This window comes from Madurella fahalii, assembly GCF_045866475.1.
Source record: "Madurella fahalii IFM 68171 DNA, scaffold_2, whole genome shotgun sequence".
Lineage (NCBI taxonomy): Eukaryota > Fungi > Ascomycota > Sordariomycetes > Sordariales > Madurella > Madurella fahalii.
The window spans coordinates 7,666,087-7,682,240 of record NW_027263972.1 but is presented as its reverse complement, the minus strand read 5'-3'; the positions used below and the strand labels follow the sequence as shown (position 1 = coordinate 7,682,240).

The 16,154-nt window shown below is 56.3% G+C and overlaps 7 protein-coding genes across 7 annotated transcripts; 5 read left to right on the top strand and 2 right to left on the bottom strand.

Moving 5' to 3' along the window:
- Window positions 1-90: 90 nt before the first annotated feature.
- On the top strand, window positions 91-591 carry MFIFM68171_05035 (uncharacterized protein; the record flags this gene model as incomplete). Its single annotated transcript, XM_071060455.1, has 2 exons — window positions 91-151; window positions 236-591. 2 exons carry the CDS (start codon window positions 91-93, stop codon window positions 589-591), a joined length of 417 nt encoding a protein of 138 aa, XP_070916556.1.
- A 160-nt stretch (window positions 592-751) lies between these two features.
- Window positions 752-1,977, bottom strand: MFIFM68171_05034 (uncharacterized protein; the record flags this gene model as incomplete). Its single annotated transcript, XM_071060454.1, has 2 exons — window positions 752-1,554; window positions 1,710-1,977. 2 exons carry the CDS (start codon window positions 1,975-1,977, stop codon window positions 752-754), a joined length of 1,071 nt encoding a protein of 356 aa, XP_070916555.1.
- A 501-nt stretch (window positions 1,978-2,478) lies between these two features.
- RBT7 (Ribonuclease T2 precursor (RNase T2)) lies at window positions 2,479-3,520 on the top strand (the record flags this gene model as incomplete). The annotated part of the gene is made up of 3 exons (XM_071060453.1): window positions 2,479-2,759; window positions 2,878-3,012; window positions 3,076-3,520. The coding sequence occupies 3 exons, from the start codon at window positions 2,479-2,481 to the stop codon at window positions 3,518-3,520; spliced, it is 861 nt and encodes a 286-aa protein (XP_070916554.1).
- Window positions 3,521-7,069: 3,549 nt separating this feature from the next.
- Window positions 7,070-9,275, top strand: MFIFM68171_05032 (uncharacterized protein; the record flags this gene model as incomplete). Its single annotated transcript, XM_071060452.1, has 2 exons — window positions 7,070-7,866; window positions 7,931-9,275. The coding sequence occupies 2 exons, from the start codon at window positions 7,070-7,072 to the stop codon at window positions 9,273-9,275; spliced, it is 2,142 nt and encodes a 713-aa protein (XP_070916553.1).
- Window positions 9,276-11,362: 2,087 nt separating this feature from the next.
- On the top strand, window positions 11,363-12,091 carry MFIFM68171_05031 (uncharacterized protein; the record flags this gene model as incomplete). The annotated part of the gene is made up of 2 exons (XM_071060451.1): window positions 11,363-11,459; window positions 11,613-12,091. The coding sequence occupies 2 exons, from the start codon at window positions 11,363-11,365 to the stop codon at window positions 12,089-12,091; spliced, it is 576 nt and encodes a 191-aa protein (XP_070916552.1).
- Window positions 12,092-12,119: 28 nt separating this feature from the next.
- On the top strand, window positions 12,120-12,395 carry MFIFM68171_05030 (uncharacterized protein; the record flags this gene model as incomplete). The annotated part of the gene is made up of 1 exon (XM_071060450.1): window positions 12,120-12,395. One exon carries the CDS (start codon window positions 12,120-12,122, stop codon window positions 12,393-12,395), a length of 276 nt encoding a protein of 91 aa, XP_070916551.1.
- Window positions 12,396-13,547: 1,152 nt separating this feature from the next.
- On the bottom strand, window positions 13,548-15,908 carry CCR4 (Glucose-repressible alcohol dehydrogenase transcriptional effector; the record flags this gene model as incomplete). Its single annotated transcript, XM_071060449.1, has 2 exons — window positions 13,548-14,755; window positions 14,822-15,908. The coding sequence occupies 2 exons, from the start codon at window positions 15,906-15,908 to the stop codon at window positions 13,548-13,550; spliced, it is 2,295 nt and encodes a 764-aa protein (XP_070916550.1).
- Between the last annotated feature and the right edge of the window lie 246 nt (window positions 15,909-16,154).

Here is a 16,154-nt window from a genome sequence, read left to right as displayed (position 1 = left end):
CTTCTCCAAACACTCAGCCTCATTCCACAGATCTTCTTCATCATCGATCTTCGCTTCCCCCATCTTCACTCCACGACCCAGTCTGTCATAATGCAGTTCTCCAAGATCCTCAGCATCCTCTCAGTCTTCGCCGCTGCCTCGGCAACCACAGGTATGTCGGCCCTCGCTTGCCTCACTTTTCCCTGCCAGCACCCAGTCGAGGAGACACCTGACTGACACCACCGCCGCCACACAGTCTCGTACGATACCGGCTACGATGATGCTAACCGTTCCCTCACTGCGGTGGCTTGCTCGGACGGCACTAATGGCGTCATGTGGAAGTACAACTGGAGGGTCCAGGGCGATGTGAAGAACTTCCCGTACATTGGCGGCGCCGAAGCTATTGCCTCCTGGAACTCGCCCAACTGCGGTACCTGCTGGTCGGTCACGTACAACGGCAAGACCATCCATGTCTTGGCTATTGACCACGCCGCTCAAGGCCTCAACCTTGGTCTCCAAGCTATGAACGACCTGACCAACGGACGGGCTGAGGCGTTGGGCCGTGTCGATGCCGCTGTCGCGCAGGTGCCTCTTACCAACTGCGGTCTCTGAATGGGCTTGTCAGAACGGGTGTTTGGGTGTTGAGGGCTCTTTGTTTGGCGGTCTGGGTTTGTAGTCATGCATACGCTAGGAAGGGGGGGAGGTTGGGTTAACAAGTAGTTTAGGAGCAAGAGGCTCCGTATAATGCAGTAATGCCAGTCATGACCATTTCTCATTCGCTCTCGCAGCCAGCCCGGCTTCTCAGAAAAGATGTCATATCTGTAAGCATCTCCGCCGAGTACCAGTGACCCAGGCCGTGATACTCCTTCCACGAAGCATCGAGCCCCGCAGCTTTCAAGCACTCGGCTGCTTCCCTCCCACGAGCGATAGGAACCTTTGTATCCTCCGTCCCGTGCCCAAGGAGAATTGGGGTATCAAACGATAGCGGACGGAAGGTGGGCGAGTTGTCATCCCACTCTAGGCTTTCTCTCAGCACCTTGACAGCGCGAGCGGCGACATCCACTGGCTCATCTTCCCCGTCGCTCTCCTCCCGCTCAAACGGATCAAAGTCGTCTTCCCACGCACTTTCCCCTCCTTCTTCCCGGTTTATGTGGACCCCATCATCGATGGCTCTCCTCACCGCCCTCTCAAAAGGCAACCATCCGCATATCCCCAAGTAACCCCCCAGCTTTTCGCCCTCCCAAAGCAGCATCGTCACCAACCCGGCCGCACACCCCTGACTGATGCCGCCGAGGAATACGTTTCCCGACCCACCGACCAACGCAGCTTCCTCGCGGATCCGGCCGTGGAGATGGGCCACGGTCTCACGCAGACCGTCGACTGCGCGCCATTCCTCGTGCCCGAGTTGATGATACTTATTCTGCCGCCGCCGCGGCCGCCCCCCCTGTTGCTGTTTCTGCTGCTGCTGCTGCTCCTGATGATGATGATGATGATAGTAGAGGTAGGGGAGCGCATCTGTGTCGATACTAGTGTCGAGGTCGGGGTCGAGGTCCATGTGCCACGAGTCGAACCACTCTACCCAACCATGTTAGTCATGTGTGAGTCCTCCTCTCAGATGGTTGCGGAATGGGGTCCCGGAGCGGCCGCTCTGGGCTCGGGAGCCATTTCTTTACCGCTTCGGCCCCTGAAACGGACGTGAAAGTTGAGAGGGCAACTCGGATTTGACGTACGGTTGATGATGCTGCGCTTGTAGATTGTGGCGCGGCTGCGCGGGGCAACGGGAAAGACGAACTTTGCGTTGGGAAAGGCGGTTTGGAGAGTTATGGTTGTCTTTTGGGTGGCTGCTGGGTCGCGAAAGACGGTTGAGAGGAAGGGAGGGCCGAATTTGGATGCGCTGGAGCCCCGGCCGTGGAGGAGGATGAAGGTTTGTTTGTGGGGAGGGGTGAGTGGCGGAATGGTGAGGGATGGGGGAAAGAAGCCTGGGGGATCGGGAGCCATTTTCTTGTTTCTTATTTTATTGATTGTTAGGTGAGACTATAGGCATAAATACAGTCCACAAGATGGTGATGGTGGTGGCGGTCCGGATAGCGCTGGGATTCCAGTTGCTGCGTCATGTGGCGGGTGAAGACTAGATGAGATGATATTTGTTCTCCAGCTTCTTAAATATCCACAACGGATTCTGTGCATTGTATGGAGTTGGTCAGTGACCTTTCGACTTGGCGCATCCCTGCATCTAAGTGTAATCTCAGAGGTGTTGATGAGCCTCCAGGAGGCGCGCCAAGCCCACTATAACCAATGACAGGCCTGTCTGGCTCAGCCTTACAGCGTGGGACAATGAGGTCTCCCGTCCTCAACTTCGTCCTCAGCTCCATCGAGGCCGCGCCCATTCTCCATTTATTTCATCGGTGTCTCAATTCTGGGTCTTCGCTCGGATCAGCAACCCATAATCGACGCATTTGGCACGTCAATCCTTGACGGCCATCAATCTCCGGGAGCGCGATGGCGCCCTCGATGCGCGCCATCTTTTCTTACGCCAGCAACTTCGTTTCGCAGCTTCCCCTCTTCAGCAGCGGCCTGCACGTTGTCCCGCCCTACGAGCCGCTCAGCGGCGCCCCGTCCTGCCCGATCGACGGGCCCATGAGCTGCCACAATAATACCCCGATCGCCGAAGACTCGTGCTGTTTTGTGCATCCTGGGGGCCGGATGTTACTCACTCAGTTCTGGGATCAGCAGGTGCATGCTGGTGGCGCTGAGGAGGACTGGACTTTGCACGGGCTATGGTACGGAATCTAGGCAGTCTCTTTTCATGATCTGCAAGAAAAGGGGCAACGTCTACTCTGGGGACACCGCCGACAAGGGAAAAAGGCAAGCCGCTAATCAGTATGTTGTAACGAATAGGCCCGATCTCTGCGACGGTACCTACGACCAGTTCTGCCGCATGACCCCACACTACACCAACATCACGGCCGTTCTGCAGTATTACGGCCAGGACGAGCTGTTGGAGTTCATGGACCGCTACTGGCTAGCAGCGTCGTAAGTCATCCTCAGGCGACCCTAGGAAACGAAGACAGAATCCTAATCCGTTTCTTACAACAGGGGCTCCAACTCGCGCCTCTGGCAACATGAATACAACAAGCACGCGACATGCATCAACACGCTCTCCCCGAAGTGCTACGGCGGTTCGCACACGCCGGGGCTCGAGGTAGTCGACTACTTCACGCGGGCGGCGGCGCTCTTCCGCACGCTCGACACGTACCGCGCCCTCGAGAAGGCGGGCATCGTGCCGCATCCGCGGCGGCACTACCCCCTGGCCGACGTGCAAAAGGCGCTCGAGCGGTTTAGCGGTGGGAAGGTGGTGCTCAAGTGCAATGGTGGCGGGCAGAGGGATGTGCTGCACGAGGCCTGGTATCACTATTTCATCAAGGGGAGCTTACAGACGGGTCAATTCGTGCCGGCGCAGGATTATGGTAAGGACGGTGACGTGGGTAATTGCGCGCCCTGGGTGAGGTATCTGCCTAAGAGGCACAAGTGGGAGTTGTAAGCGGGTGGGATGTGGATGGAAATGGTTAGGGTTGGTTGGTAGGTGTTTTGGCGTTCTCGGTGCTTCTTGGGTCATACATTAGGTGAGGGATTATAATGTGCTGGGTTCTTGCTAGCCGGCGACGGGATGTACTTGTTTGGAGGCAATCAAATATCACCAAAGCGATGGAGGCTCTTTCGACACAGCATCACGGCCCGACTGCTTTCGTGGATCATCCTACCCTGCACCAAGTCATTCACACGTGGAGATGGTTCCTTGTGTCAGATCTCTCTGCTCGTCATTCCTGGGCCAATGAAGCACGTGGAAAGTGATGCTCTCGCAGCGGACGATATTCTCTGCCTTTAATGCCCAAGGGCCAGGGAACAAAGGACCGACTGGATATGCGCGTAGCGATGCAAGCGCGCGGAGGTCATGTATGGATTGGGGAAGAGTGACATCCCCGTCCGTGTGCCGACCGCGGCTTGTAACCCCGTTTAGTATCGACGCTGTAAGCGAAGCTAAATACCGTCCTTCACCTCCGGCCGGACCCGGCACTTCCATGGCCGAGCGATGTCTACGACAGCGCAATGCTGCCGGGTGTAGCGAAAACTGCGGAGACGAATGATGGAGAAGGACGAGCTCGGCATGAACATCGGTCCGAACCCCAACTTTCAACTGGACATTGACAGCTGAAGTTGGGTTAGCGTGGTGCAGCAGAATGTCGGGCTTGTCGCCAGGCTTGTTTGCTGATGGTTGTCGACGGCGGCGCAGAATGAGCCAAGTGTTGCGTGCTTCGGGCCTACTGATGACAGCTTCGCTTGGTGGGTGCTGGGCAACTGCAACGTTTAGTTCTGTAAAATCGGCCGATGGTTCGATCTTCGCGAACAAGAAAGATGGCACCAAGGAGTTAGGTGCATGCCCACCCCGCAATCGCTCCGAACTCTGGGGCAAAGACGTCAATGGTTGTTTTGACCGAGCCTGGGGTATGGGATTTCCACGGGCGTTGGGTTGCGTTTCATGTTCATGACATTTCGAAGAAACCTTGGGGGAAACGAACAAGGCTGAGACCTGTGCCAGGTAGCTCAGTGGCAAGTGAGGCCGAGTTCACCGCTATCAGCCCTGTGGGCTCAATCGGTAGATCAACAGGGGATTGCACTCACGAGCAAACTACACGTGTATGCATTCTTGACGTGGTGCGCTGTCTGCTGTGCACGACTGGCGGTTGACGTTCCTACCTGGCAGCGCGAGCTAAATGCCAAGGAATGAGGCTGGGAACTTGAGATCTCAATAGACGGTGGAAACAGTTCTGTACGTGTGGGCAACAAGAACGAGGCGGCCGTCAGCCTTTTCGGTCCGACTGTGAGGGGCGAGGGCCGCACGCGCTGGGACTCTCCGCATCCCAAGACCTTGCTTCCGTCAAACCCCAGCTTTTCCCGCGCTCCAATGCGACGTCGTTCCCGTTTCTTGTTTCCCCGCGCGGTAAGCTTGGAGAAACGGCTCCGTCATGGGAATGAGCACAATATTTATCAAACACAAAAACGGACTGGGTGGCTTTTTCTTTGTTTTCAGGTCAGCGTGCACGGTGCGCGCACCCTTTTTGGACATCATTTCGGATGATGTCTCGCAGTACCGCAGGGTTGGAATCTTTGTGGGCCTTGCCCTGACCCGCCGTCTCGGATCTCTCAATGTACACGTACGATGTAAATGGCAAGGAAACCGGCAATCGAGACGTGCAATATGGGTGATCCTGTCAAGCAGCACAATTCACCAGCGGGGATGATTGTGAGGGTTTCCGGCAGATGCTGAGTTTGCCTGCACTCCCATCCCGGACACGCTGGCGCTTGGCAGCTGCGGGCTCACAAAAAAAGAACCAGAGCTGCACTTGCATGGGTTTTCGATACGAATACACGTAGTCTCGTTGGGCGGGCATGTTTGTACTAATTCGAGGCTGCGCAAGCCACATCGGAAATGAACCTTGATGGACACAATGCAATGCCTTGCAAAGCTGTCGGGTCGAGTGAATGAAAGCAAAAACAGCGATGGCAGCGGGCTTGTCCAATGCCGACACTGTTGTCTGAAGGGAGGAACTCAGGGCTCCGTGATTAGCGTGGCTAACGGAAATTGAAGTATGCAGGAAGCACCTTCCTAATGCATAATCGCAAGCGCATTAAATCTGCCGGTCATGCGGCTTGCCATTGGCTGTGTCTTTCGGGCCAAAACGGCCCAAGTCAATCAATGCAGCAATGCTTATCCGTTTCTCACGCTCTCTCCGTTTGTGCCGCCTTCTGAGGGGTTCTCGGAATGCGTCCCTCGACCTAGGCACGTAAGGAGCATAAGTTGCGATACTCCAAGATGGGCTCTTGAATGAGACTGACATCTCCTGCTGCACTAGACAGTTCATTGAATTGTGGCAACCCCAAATACGGCGCTCTGATCGCAGTGGCGCACTACACTAGGATGTGATATGTCCGCGCTGGCGGTCAGTTTTCAAGCGCCATTCTAACTATCACCCGGGAACAAAATTGAGCTGAGGCGGCCAAGGGCACCTGTGCTGCATCGTGCACAGCGCGGCATCTCCTCCCCACCACCCGTCGATCCAACGGTCTGGCCGCGAGGGGCAGACAGTGAGACATATTCAGATCTTAAACACGGGTTTAGGACAAGATTCGGGAGGGCCTGCCGATCGAACTTCGGCGCTCAGCTAGTTTCGTGTATACATCACAGAACAAAGGCGCTTTGGTGGGTGTCAGTGGTGCAGAGCGGTGCAAGGCGGTGTCGGCCAGGACGTGGTGTTGCACAACACGACGAGCGCAGACAAGCAAGCCAATAGCCTTGTTGATGCTCTCCAGCCAGCAGTGGGACAGGCTGGGGGAAAGGCAGCAAAATTATTCCTCATGCGCCTCGTGCTTGCTGGGCTGAAATGGTAAAGTCCGTTTTGTCGAGCACGGAAGAGGCGTTCAATCTCGCTTCTGAGTGGTTCAGCTTGCCTCGACCGCCGTCTGCAGCGCACAGGCCAGGGGAGCCAGCGAGCAGACGGGTCCCCCGGCCTGCAAATTAAGTGATCCCACTGAACGGGGGCCCATCCACCCCCTTGAATCCGAACGCTCCTCGCTTTTCACCCGACCCTGACTGGCTTCCGTCCCATCTCTTTCATTTCCCGTCCCTCCCCTTTATCGCCATTCTGCCTTGCTGTCTTGTCGCTTGACGGTCAAAAACATCGCAACACATCGTGCCTGGACTCGAGCTGTCGGCTGCAGCACAGAGGGCAACATATCGCCCTTTCATCCTGCATTTTCGCGAGGGGCCGCTGCTCTGCCAGTCGGAGGTTGCCCACGGCCTATCTTGCGGTCCCCGCGATCTTGCCGACCAGTCTGACGGGCCGATTCAACCCCAGATCGTCTGCAATTGACATTCTGGAGTCTCCACGATTGCGCACCATCGCCCCAACCCGTTCCGGCGCACTGGATCTCGTCTCAAAAAGACGGTGGATGCGGCTGCTGTGACACGGGCTCCCGGTCGCCGAATTCAACAATTGAACGGTCCGCCGGCAACACCAACTCGATCGGAATCATGACGACGGCGGTAAAACGGGCCTGCGACGCCTGCCATCGTCGCAAGGTTAGGTGCGATGGTATCAACCCGTGCCGCAATTGCTCGGCCTCGCAGCTGGCGTGCACATACAATGCGATTCCGCAGAAGAAGGGCCCAAAGGGCTCGCGCGCCAAGGTTATCAACGAGTTGAAGGAGACGCAGCGGCAAACCAGCCTCTCGGCAAAGCTGCAAGGCGGCATCAGCGGCGCCGCATCGAGCCCAACTCTCGCGCCGACCCCGAGGCTTTTGACCAAGGAGACGCTCAAGGCGTGCATCGAGTTCTTCTTCGCACACATGTATCCGACAATGCCCGTCCTCGACCGCCAGCGCCTCGAACAGGATGCCATGTACATGGACCATAATCTGGACACCTACTGTCTCCTGACGTCGCTGTGCGCGTTCGTCTGCCTGCAGCCGGGAATGGTATTGCCGACCATGGGAATGCCCATGAACGACCCCTTCAATCCGGACATGATGTTCGGCGGGAACATCGTCACTAGCACGCTCCTTATGGAGGAAACGATCCGCGTCCGCAAAGGCTTCGACTACGTGGCGTCACCGACCATCAACAGCCTCTGCACGAGCTATTTCCTGTTCGCCGTCCACCACGGTCTCGAAATGCACGAAAAGGCGTGGTTTCATCTGCGCGAGGCCACTACCCTGGCGCATATGGTCAGGATGAATGAGGAGCAGGCCTACATGCAGTATGATAGCAACGACAGCATCGATGCATCAAGGCGCAGGCGGCTCTTCTGGGTACTTTTCATAACCGAACGGTAAGTGGCGGGCTCGTGCGCTCGATTGGTCCTGATGTTTGAAGCTGACAAGCGTCTCCTGCAGCGCCTATGCCCTGCAGTACCATCGCCCCTTGACGCTCCAAGCCACCATCAACCCACCCAACCCTGGTGACCATCCCACGGACCTTTTCATGCACCACACCCCAACCTTCCTGCGCCAGATCGATCTGTTCCGTGGGTTCGACGAGGTCCTTGTCCCTCTGTGGATGAAGACGAAGCGTGAATGCTCCGACTCGTATCTCGCAACCTTGGAGAAGCAGCTCCAGGAAGTTCTGCCCCCCTATCTCAACGACACACAGGCTCAACTGTCAGAAATGCAAGTAAATCAGCAATGGCTCAAGCACAAGGCTTGGGAATTGAGTATGGCGAATGGTAACGGGAACGACTCGGGGCTTCCGTATCTGGATACCATCAACGAGCTGCTCCCGATGGTATCCCATTTCCCCGGCAATCTCGGCTTGCATGGCCTCGGCCTCTTTGAGCATCTTCTCAATGTCACCTGTGCCTTGACCGAGATACTTGCCTCACAACCGGCTCCTAGGACTCCGTTCACACCCGGGCCTCACGATCAGCTTCGCAAGATCCTCAACATCATCACGGTTCTTCGCAGCGGGGACCATCGTTTCCTCCCGCTGTTGCTGAGCAAGGTTCAGTCCACGCTCCCGTCTCTGGCGAGCCCGATGCTGCGGAACGCTCCCGAGAACACCGCCTGCAACATTGATATCTTTGACGGGTTCGGGAATGCTGGCATGGCGCAGTATCCGGCTAGCGACTTTGACAACAAATTCGCTATCCCACGCCTCGATGAGATGAGCTCGGACTCTAACAGCCCCAGTGGTGCGCCTCCGAGCAGCAACGACATGAACTCGCCCTTTGCTAGTTCACCGGCGATCATGTCTCCGGGCATAGAGATACCTCACAGCTTGCAGACGGACTTCACCTCCATGCCTGAGATGGTCATGAGCCCGATAAGCCATGCGCCTCCTCCATCTCTGGGCCCCGCCGGGGGATTGAATACGCAGCCACCACAACATCCCCAGCATGCGCCATTATCGCCATTCCCAAGTTCGAATCCTCAGGTGCAGGCATTGAATGCAAACAACATCAATCCACCACCCAACATAAGCCTTGCATCGCAAATGCATCTCAACCAGGGGCTCGCCACGGGAATAGGCACAAGCCTCGCTCAGGCGGTTGGCAGCAATAACCTGTTAGCGAGGGCGCCGCCACCACAAAGATCGAACAGTTTTGCTATCGGGTTACCGCACTTACGCACAGTGGGCGACTTTCAGGCTCTTCAACGAGCCAATTCGGATATGAGCACGCTGGGGACTCTGGGGATCGGCACCATGGGACCAGACTTGGACTTCAACACGATTCCAAGGTAGTGTGACATGGACTCGGGGGATGTTGATGTGATATGAGGCCGATGGTTCCCAAGGGGTTTGGCACGCCGAGCTCGCTCGGTCACAGCGTGTTCTGCCTTCTGCCTTCATGCCAACCTGACTCGTCTTGTTTTGTTTCCTTTGTTGCACTTATAAAAAAGGGTCTGCCAACAAGCATTTAGCATCTTTTACGGAGTATGTCTTGGTTCTTGGATCTTCCTCTGCCCTGCTGTTTAGCCTCCGTATTCTGTACTGGGGGAATTTAGGGGCACCTACGAATGATGAATTTCCTCAGGAGGCGGGAAACAAGACCAGATTGGGCAGAACCTCACACCACTGCACACAACTTTTCTTTTGTCTCTGGCAGTTTGTCAGCAATGCTTTCTGATATTCTTGGATCTCTATCTTGGGATAAGGATCCTTGGTCTTTTCTAGCGAGGCGGGGTGTTCTGGGATTTATTATTTATTTATTTTTCCTTTCGTAGATGGGGAGGTACAGTTCGCGAAGTATTAATAGCGGTTGTGTAGGAGGTCTATCGTATGACAGGGATGTCTGCGTTTGAAAGGAGGTGCAGTTTGGTCGGATTCACAAGCGGTCTATCGACGGACATGGGTAACGCGAGCGTGCTGCGGGTTGATCTGCTTCGTGTCTTTCATAATCGCGCCTACCTACCTGATGTTGGTAGTGGAAGTTGATGAGTCCAGCTTCAGCTGGTTGTAACAATACAGATTTGATGTTTAGCACCTGTGATGTTACTAGGTTGCTGAAGGCGTGACACAGCATTGGCGATACCGGCCGGTTGGCCCCAAGGACCGTGATTGTCTGAGCGGAGTGAGAACATAAGGGTCGCAGGGCTTTTCTGGCATTTATTGCTTATGTTGGCAGGCGGAAGGGCGGATGTCTCAATGCAGGAAGCCATCGATCGACAGTCTGCGGGAGAGTGAGACAGCGGTGAGAGCTTGCTGGTCTAGTGTGGCTCGAGTTGAGTCAGTTGACTAGGGCCATCAGATACGAATTCGAAGCACGCACGCACAAACCATCTTCCTGCATTATCGTATTCTGCACAATCAATCCTCTTAGCCTGGATCCTAATATGATGGATAAAATGCGGCAAGTGTCTAGCCACTGTCTGCCACTGCGAGGCTAACAGTCATTGGTACGTCGACCGCATCACCGGCTCAACAACTAGCAGGCGAGGCAGGTTAGGCAAAACGAGGCTAAGTGCACACGCGTCGCCTTGGGCTATTCATAGTAAACACGACTCTCGATCCACTCGGAGCACCTGGTGGCGTCCAACGGCCTCTCCGGGCATTGACGCCGGAATTAAACCTGGGTACAAGATGAACATCACATGTCGTCTTACCCCGACTCTTTGGAAATGCTCTCTGCAATTGAGAGGCTGTGCTGTACACGGTACAAGGCGAATGGATGCCACGACCGCAAAAGCGGGGAAAGAAGACGAGCGGCTGAGTCGGACGGGAAGGCGAACGGGCTTCCCCCAACCGACGTCCATCCAACCTCCGCCCGAGATATCCAGCCCTTCACGATCTGACTGGTGCAAGCTGCTTCCCTTTCCATCACCTCCGCATCCAATGCCGATGGCTGCGGGACGCCACGACGCCAGCCCGTTAGACCACACGGCCTTGCTGCTCGCCTCCTCGAGGCAGTGGTCGGTGACTGAGCTGCCGTACCACTTCACGATGGTACTCTGGTGATGGTAGGAAAGCCGACAGAGTTTGTCGGCACATAACTTTCACAAATCCGATATGGCGGCTTGCGTGGTCGTGGTAGAGCGGTCATGTGAAGTCGTAGAAATCGGAGTATATAAATACATGATTCACCAAGGCCGGGTGGTGTCCACTCCGATCCCAGACGGCTGGATACCGGACACCTGCTATTTTCGAGCCTCTCTTCAGCCGAAGGATCTTGCATATCCATTTCTCATTTCATCAAGAACACCTGGCTCAAGCCAAGGGGAGGTGTAGCACCCTCACCCCGCCTGAAGCCCCCTGCACTGCCCCATCGTGTTGTTCACCCACACGTACCTTGCGATCGCGTCCTTACTTATATCCCTTGATATCTCCTCGCCATGGCTAGCCCAACCAACCCCATCCCCGTCGCAACCTACGGCAAGGATCCCAAGATTGCCGAGGCCGTTGCCGAGAAGCTGCTCCCCGATATTGAAGGTACTTTCCCACTCCCTTCCCCGCCCCGAGGGTCTCTTCGCTCACACCTACCGTGAACTTCCCCTCCCAAACCATAACACGCATGCTACCCCTATTATATTGACTATCCCAACCGCCCTCTTACTGATCCGGGAACACACAAAACAAAAAAAGTGGTCCACTGCTGCCTCACCCTCCCCTCAGCCCTCGCCGAGCTGCCGGCCCTCGTCGCAGGCAACCTCACTATCCTGCCCACCTCGGGCCTCGGCACCAACGCCACCGCGACCGACCCGCCCAAGCGCAAGGTCCCGCAGGCCATCTTCTTTGGCGGTGGGTTCTCGGACGAGGAGTACGAGGCGATCGTCAGCGCCGTGCGCGAACGCGCGGCGGGAGGGGAAGAGGAAGGACGAGGACGAGGAGGAGGAGGAGAAGAAGAAGAAAAGAAGGGAAAAGAAAAGGAGAAGGAACAGGAGAAGGGGGCACAAAACGAGGACGGGAAGGAGGGCCAGGCGGCAAAGACCAAGCCGCAGCCGGTGGTGTTCGTCAAGGTGCAGAGAAGGGATGTCCTGGCTGCGGGCTCGTTCGGGCCGAACCCAGAGGTCATTGCGAAGGTTTTTAGGCGGAAGGTGGCTGCTGCTCTGGCGGCCGCGTAGGGTGGGCAAGCTTACTACCTCTCTGCTGATGGCGGACAACAAGGAGTGGGAGAGGGGGTGGAGGAAGGTGATGAGCTGGAGGAGGGCGGGCTATGTCGCGCTTGACGGGGAGGGCGGTGGGAAGCAAGAGGAGTGGTGGAATGCGGTCTGCGTGGGCGTGGGAAGCATTGCGTGCTTGTATGTCCCCGTCTCGGACCTGAATGTGCTGGGCGAGCTGGACTTGAAGGCGTCGTTGCCGCCGACGGCCATGTCTCGGCAAGGGTTTGGGATGTTGGAGGACGCGGTACCGCTTGACGATTTATGAAACTCATGACATTCTTTTGGTTTCTTTATGTCAACACAGTGGGCTGTGGCTGCGATGTTTTCTTACACTCGGATGTTAGGGATACCGGCTGTTATGATTTGGAACTGGGACCTGTGGAAACCCACGGTAGCAACTTATTTTCTTTTGTAACTATTATCATCAGGGAGGAACTTGCAATAGTTCCAATACGAGAAACCGAGAATGAATGCATGATTTGGCAAGATTGGCGGCGGTGCTGCAGTCTCTGCCTTGGTACTGGCAAGTCGATGTTTTTATTGTATGGCTGAACGGTTGGCTTGCCGGTAACCTACCTCTGTTTATGTGTTTATCCTCCTTATTTTTGACGGCATAGCACACAATGTAGCAAGAATAGATGGAGAATATCCAACCAAGTAAGGTATACTCTAAGAAGCCTTGCCCCCTTGGAGCATGTATTCTTTTCAAATACCCCTTAAACCCAACAAGTAAAACGCCTCACTGCTGTGTATAAGGGGATGCGCCTAAGCCGTGCCATCACACGTTCGGTGCTGCTACGCTCGCTCGATATATCAAATCCAGGAAAGAGAACACACCCGCAACACCTGCAGAACCATCTCCCTCTGACAACTCCCCTCCTCCATACGTAGCGCCCCTGTTTGGCCCAAGTTTGATGATACCGACGGAGATGACGAGACCAACATCAAAACACACAAACACCTGGACCATTACCGAGCAATCCCATTGACCGGAGCCTTCTTAACAGCAAAGAGCGAAACAGAGCGCAAAAAAAAAAACACGACGACCAAAAAAAAGCCGGCATATATTCCTACATGATGTCCTCAGAAAACCCCACATCCACATTTCCTTTCCCTGCCTCTCTGCCCTTCATCCCTCGTCAGTTCACCAAGCCTGTAACAGCCCAGCTGACAGACACCGGGGCCGGCAGTTACAACCATCCATATGTTCATTCCCCCTCCCTTTCCGTCCACGCCCTGTGAAAACCAACAAACCGGCCAAACGGGACCCCATCTCAATCCAGAACACCATTGTGCCTGCCTGCCTGCTTGCCTGCCTGCCTGCCGACCACCCCACCGAATGCGCGAAAAACCAAACCGACCCAGGAAAGGACGAGATGATGACTCGATCGAGAAGGACGAGGAATGATGGCAAAACTCATCCTCTCCGGTCACCGCTCCCCGACCCGAAATCGGGCTCGGACACAATCTTCTTATCCTTCCTGGGCTTGATGACCAGCTCGGCCATGATCTGGATATGATCCGCCGGGAAGTGGTAATTGGGGAACCCCGGCACGCGCTTGAGATGGTGGCGGTCCGGAGGACCCAGCAGCTCCACCACCTCGAGCGTGTTGGTCGAGTACCAGATGTAATCGATGACCTCGGCAAAGCCCGGCACGTAATTGGTGAACGTGAGCTCGTCGGGGGTCCCGTTGAGGTGGACGTAGGCCGAGCGCATGCTGAAGGGGTGCTCGACGCCGTCGCGCGTGAAGCTGCCGTATTGGTGGTCGCCAAAGTCGCTGTGGTTAGGCGCGACACGTCCCATGGACAGGAGCTCGTACACGCTGCTGTCGTGGGTCGAGTTGTAGTCGCCGCAGACGAGGAGGGGTATGTCGGTGTTGTTCCGGTACTCTTGCGAGGGGCCCGGCTCGGGAACGTCGGCCCTCTGCTCCCCTTCCTCGAGCGGCAGCTGGATCATCTTCTTGTCCTTGAGCGGCGGCCACCGGGCGTACTTCTCGGCCAGCCTAGTAATGTTCTCCATGAGGATGGCTGTCTGGACCAGCTTTACGTCGGCAAGCGTCGGTTCCCAGGCCAAGTGCGTGTTTGCGACAATGACACGTGCACCAGTCTGCCTGCTCTCAAAGAGGCAGATTATGCCGATATTGTCCTTTGGCATCACCCGGTTGAAGATGTCGTGCTGGTTCTTCATGTCGGGGCGGTTGATGGCGATGTTTGCGTAGTCAATGAGCTGCTTGTCGAGCAGGATCCACTTGCTAGCCTTAAAGAAGACGGCACAACCGTCGACTGCCTGCGCATCCTTCTCGGCCATGGTCTTTGCCTTTGGTCGCGGCCACTGCACGCCCTTGTAGCCGTCCTGGGCAAGCTCGGGGCTGAAAAAGTCGCGGAAGACGTCCGTGGCAATTTCTTGGAGACAGAGAATGTCCGCATCCCGGTCACGGATTTCCTGAATGATCCTCTGCTTCCTGTACTCCCACGACAGTGCGCCGGTTGGCGTGTAGCCGTACAGGGTGGTAGTTGCGTATTTGTCGCAGAGGATGTTCCACGTAAGAATCTTGATCCGTTCAAGGTTCGGTGACACGTCTTCTTGCACCACAATCGGCTTCCTCGGGATGGGAGGCATAGGCACTGCGGGTTCACAACGTTAGACAGGGGTTCGTCCTGCCTATGCAAAAGGGAGAAGAGGGTACTAACCAGGAGCCTGCTCAAGGAGAGTGTTTACCAGGCTCTTTGTGCCGCGTTCCATAATTTCTTCCTTCAGGGAAGGGTTCAGCGGGTTACCGTCGATACCGAGCATCTCAAGCAGGTATAGCGAACCAAGCTCGTACGGTAGATCGCGGATTTGGTTATCAAAGAGCAGAAGCGTCTTGAGGTTGGTGCACATGCCTATCTCGGGCGGCAGCTCCGAGATGAGGTTGTTCGACGCCTCCAGGAGACGCAGGTGCCGCAGTCTACCAATTTCAGCAGGAAGATAGGTCAGCCTGTTGGACGCGATATAGAGTTCCTGCAGGAACTCGTATTGGAACAGCGGCGGTGCGAGAACACGCAAACCTTGGCCGCTCATGTCAAGATTGTGCCAATCTTGGCGCTTGTTGGACTTGTCCAAGTGAAAAGGCCTTCTCCTATCGTCTTCACCGTCGACTGCGGGGGCCGAACCCCCGCTGGTCAGGGCAGCACCGCCGATGCCCCGGTTCTCACCGGCCTTTAGCCTTGCGTAGTAGTGAGGTTGGTGCTGCTCCGTCATGGCAGCGTGCGCGCGCTCGGCCTCCTTGTGCAACCGGAGCTGTTCTGCCCAGTGCTCATTGATCTGCTGGGCTTGGCCCTGCCTCGTCGTAGTCCCGTTCTGCAGGGCGTTGCCGGAGAAGGGGCTAGCATTCGGCAAGACGCCGCTCGAGAAGGCCGAATGGCCCATGATACCCGCCCCACCGCCATGGCCGCCGTGGTCCGGTTGGATGCCCTGATGGTGTTGGGGGTGGGCCTGATGCGCATGGGCCGACTGCTGCTGGAAGTTGTACAGCATGGGCATGGGCTGCTGCCGGCCGGGCGCGCCATTCATACGGGAGTTGTGCCCCTGCTGGTGGTTCTGGCCGTACATGCCGCGCGTGTTCTGGCTCGCGGAGCCGGGGGCGGGGGTCTTGGAGAGAGACGACGGCTGGGCAGCGATGAGGTGGGAGAGCAGGGAATTTAGGAAGAGGCCGTTTGCGATCTGGCTGCTAGAGCTGCCGTTCAGAGAGAGCGGGTTTGACGAGGTATGCAGCAGATGGTGGCGACCATCTGCCATCTACAGGTAACGGTGCGGTAGGGTCGAAGGGGCTCGGGGCGGTGGGACGGCAGCTCGTGCGGTTGGGAGGAGATGGGTTCGACGGACGGCGGTATGGTATCGCAGGAGGTTCAGAGTTCGGGGGAGCAAGGTTGGCATGGGACACAGCAAGATCTTGGTCGGGCATGGATGCAGTGTTGCTGAGCGTCTTTGCCGCGGCGAGTGGACGGGTGAAGGTCGCTCAGGGCGCCATTCACCAGCGGGTCG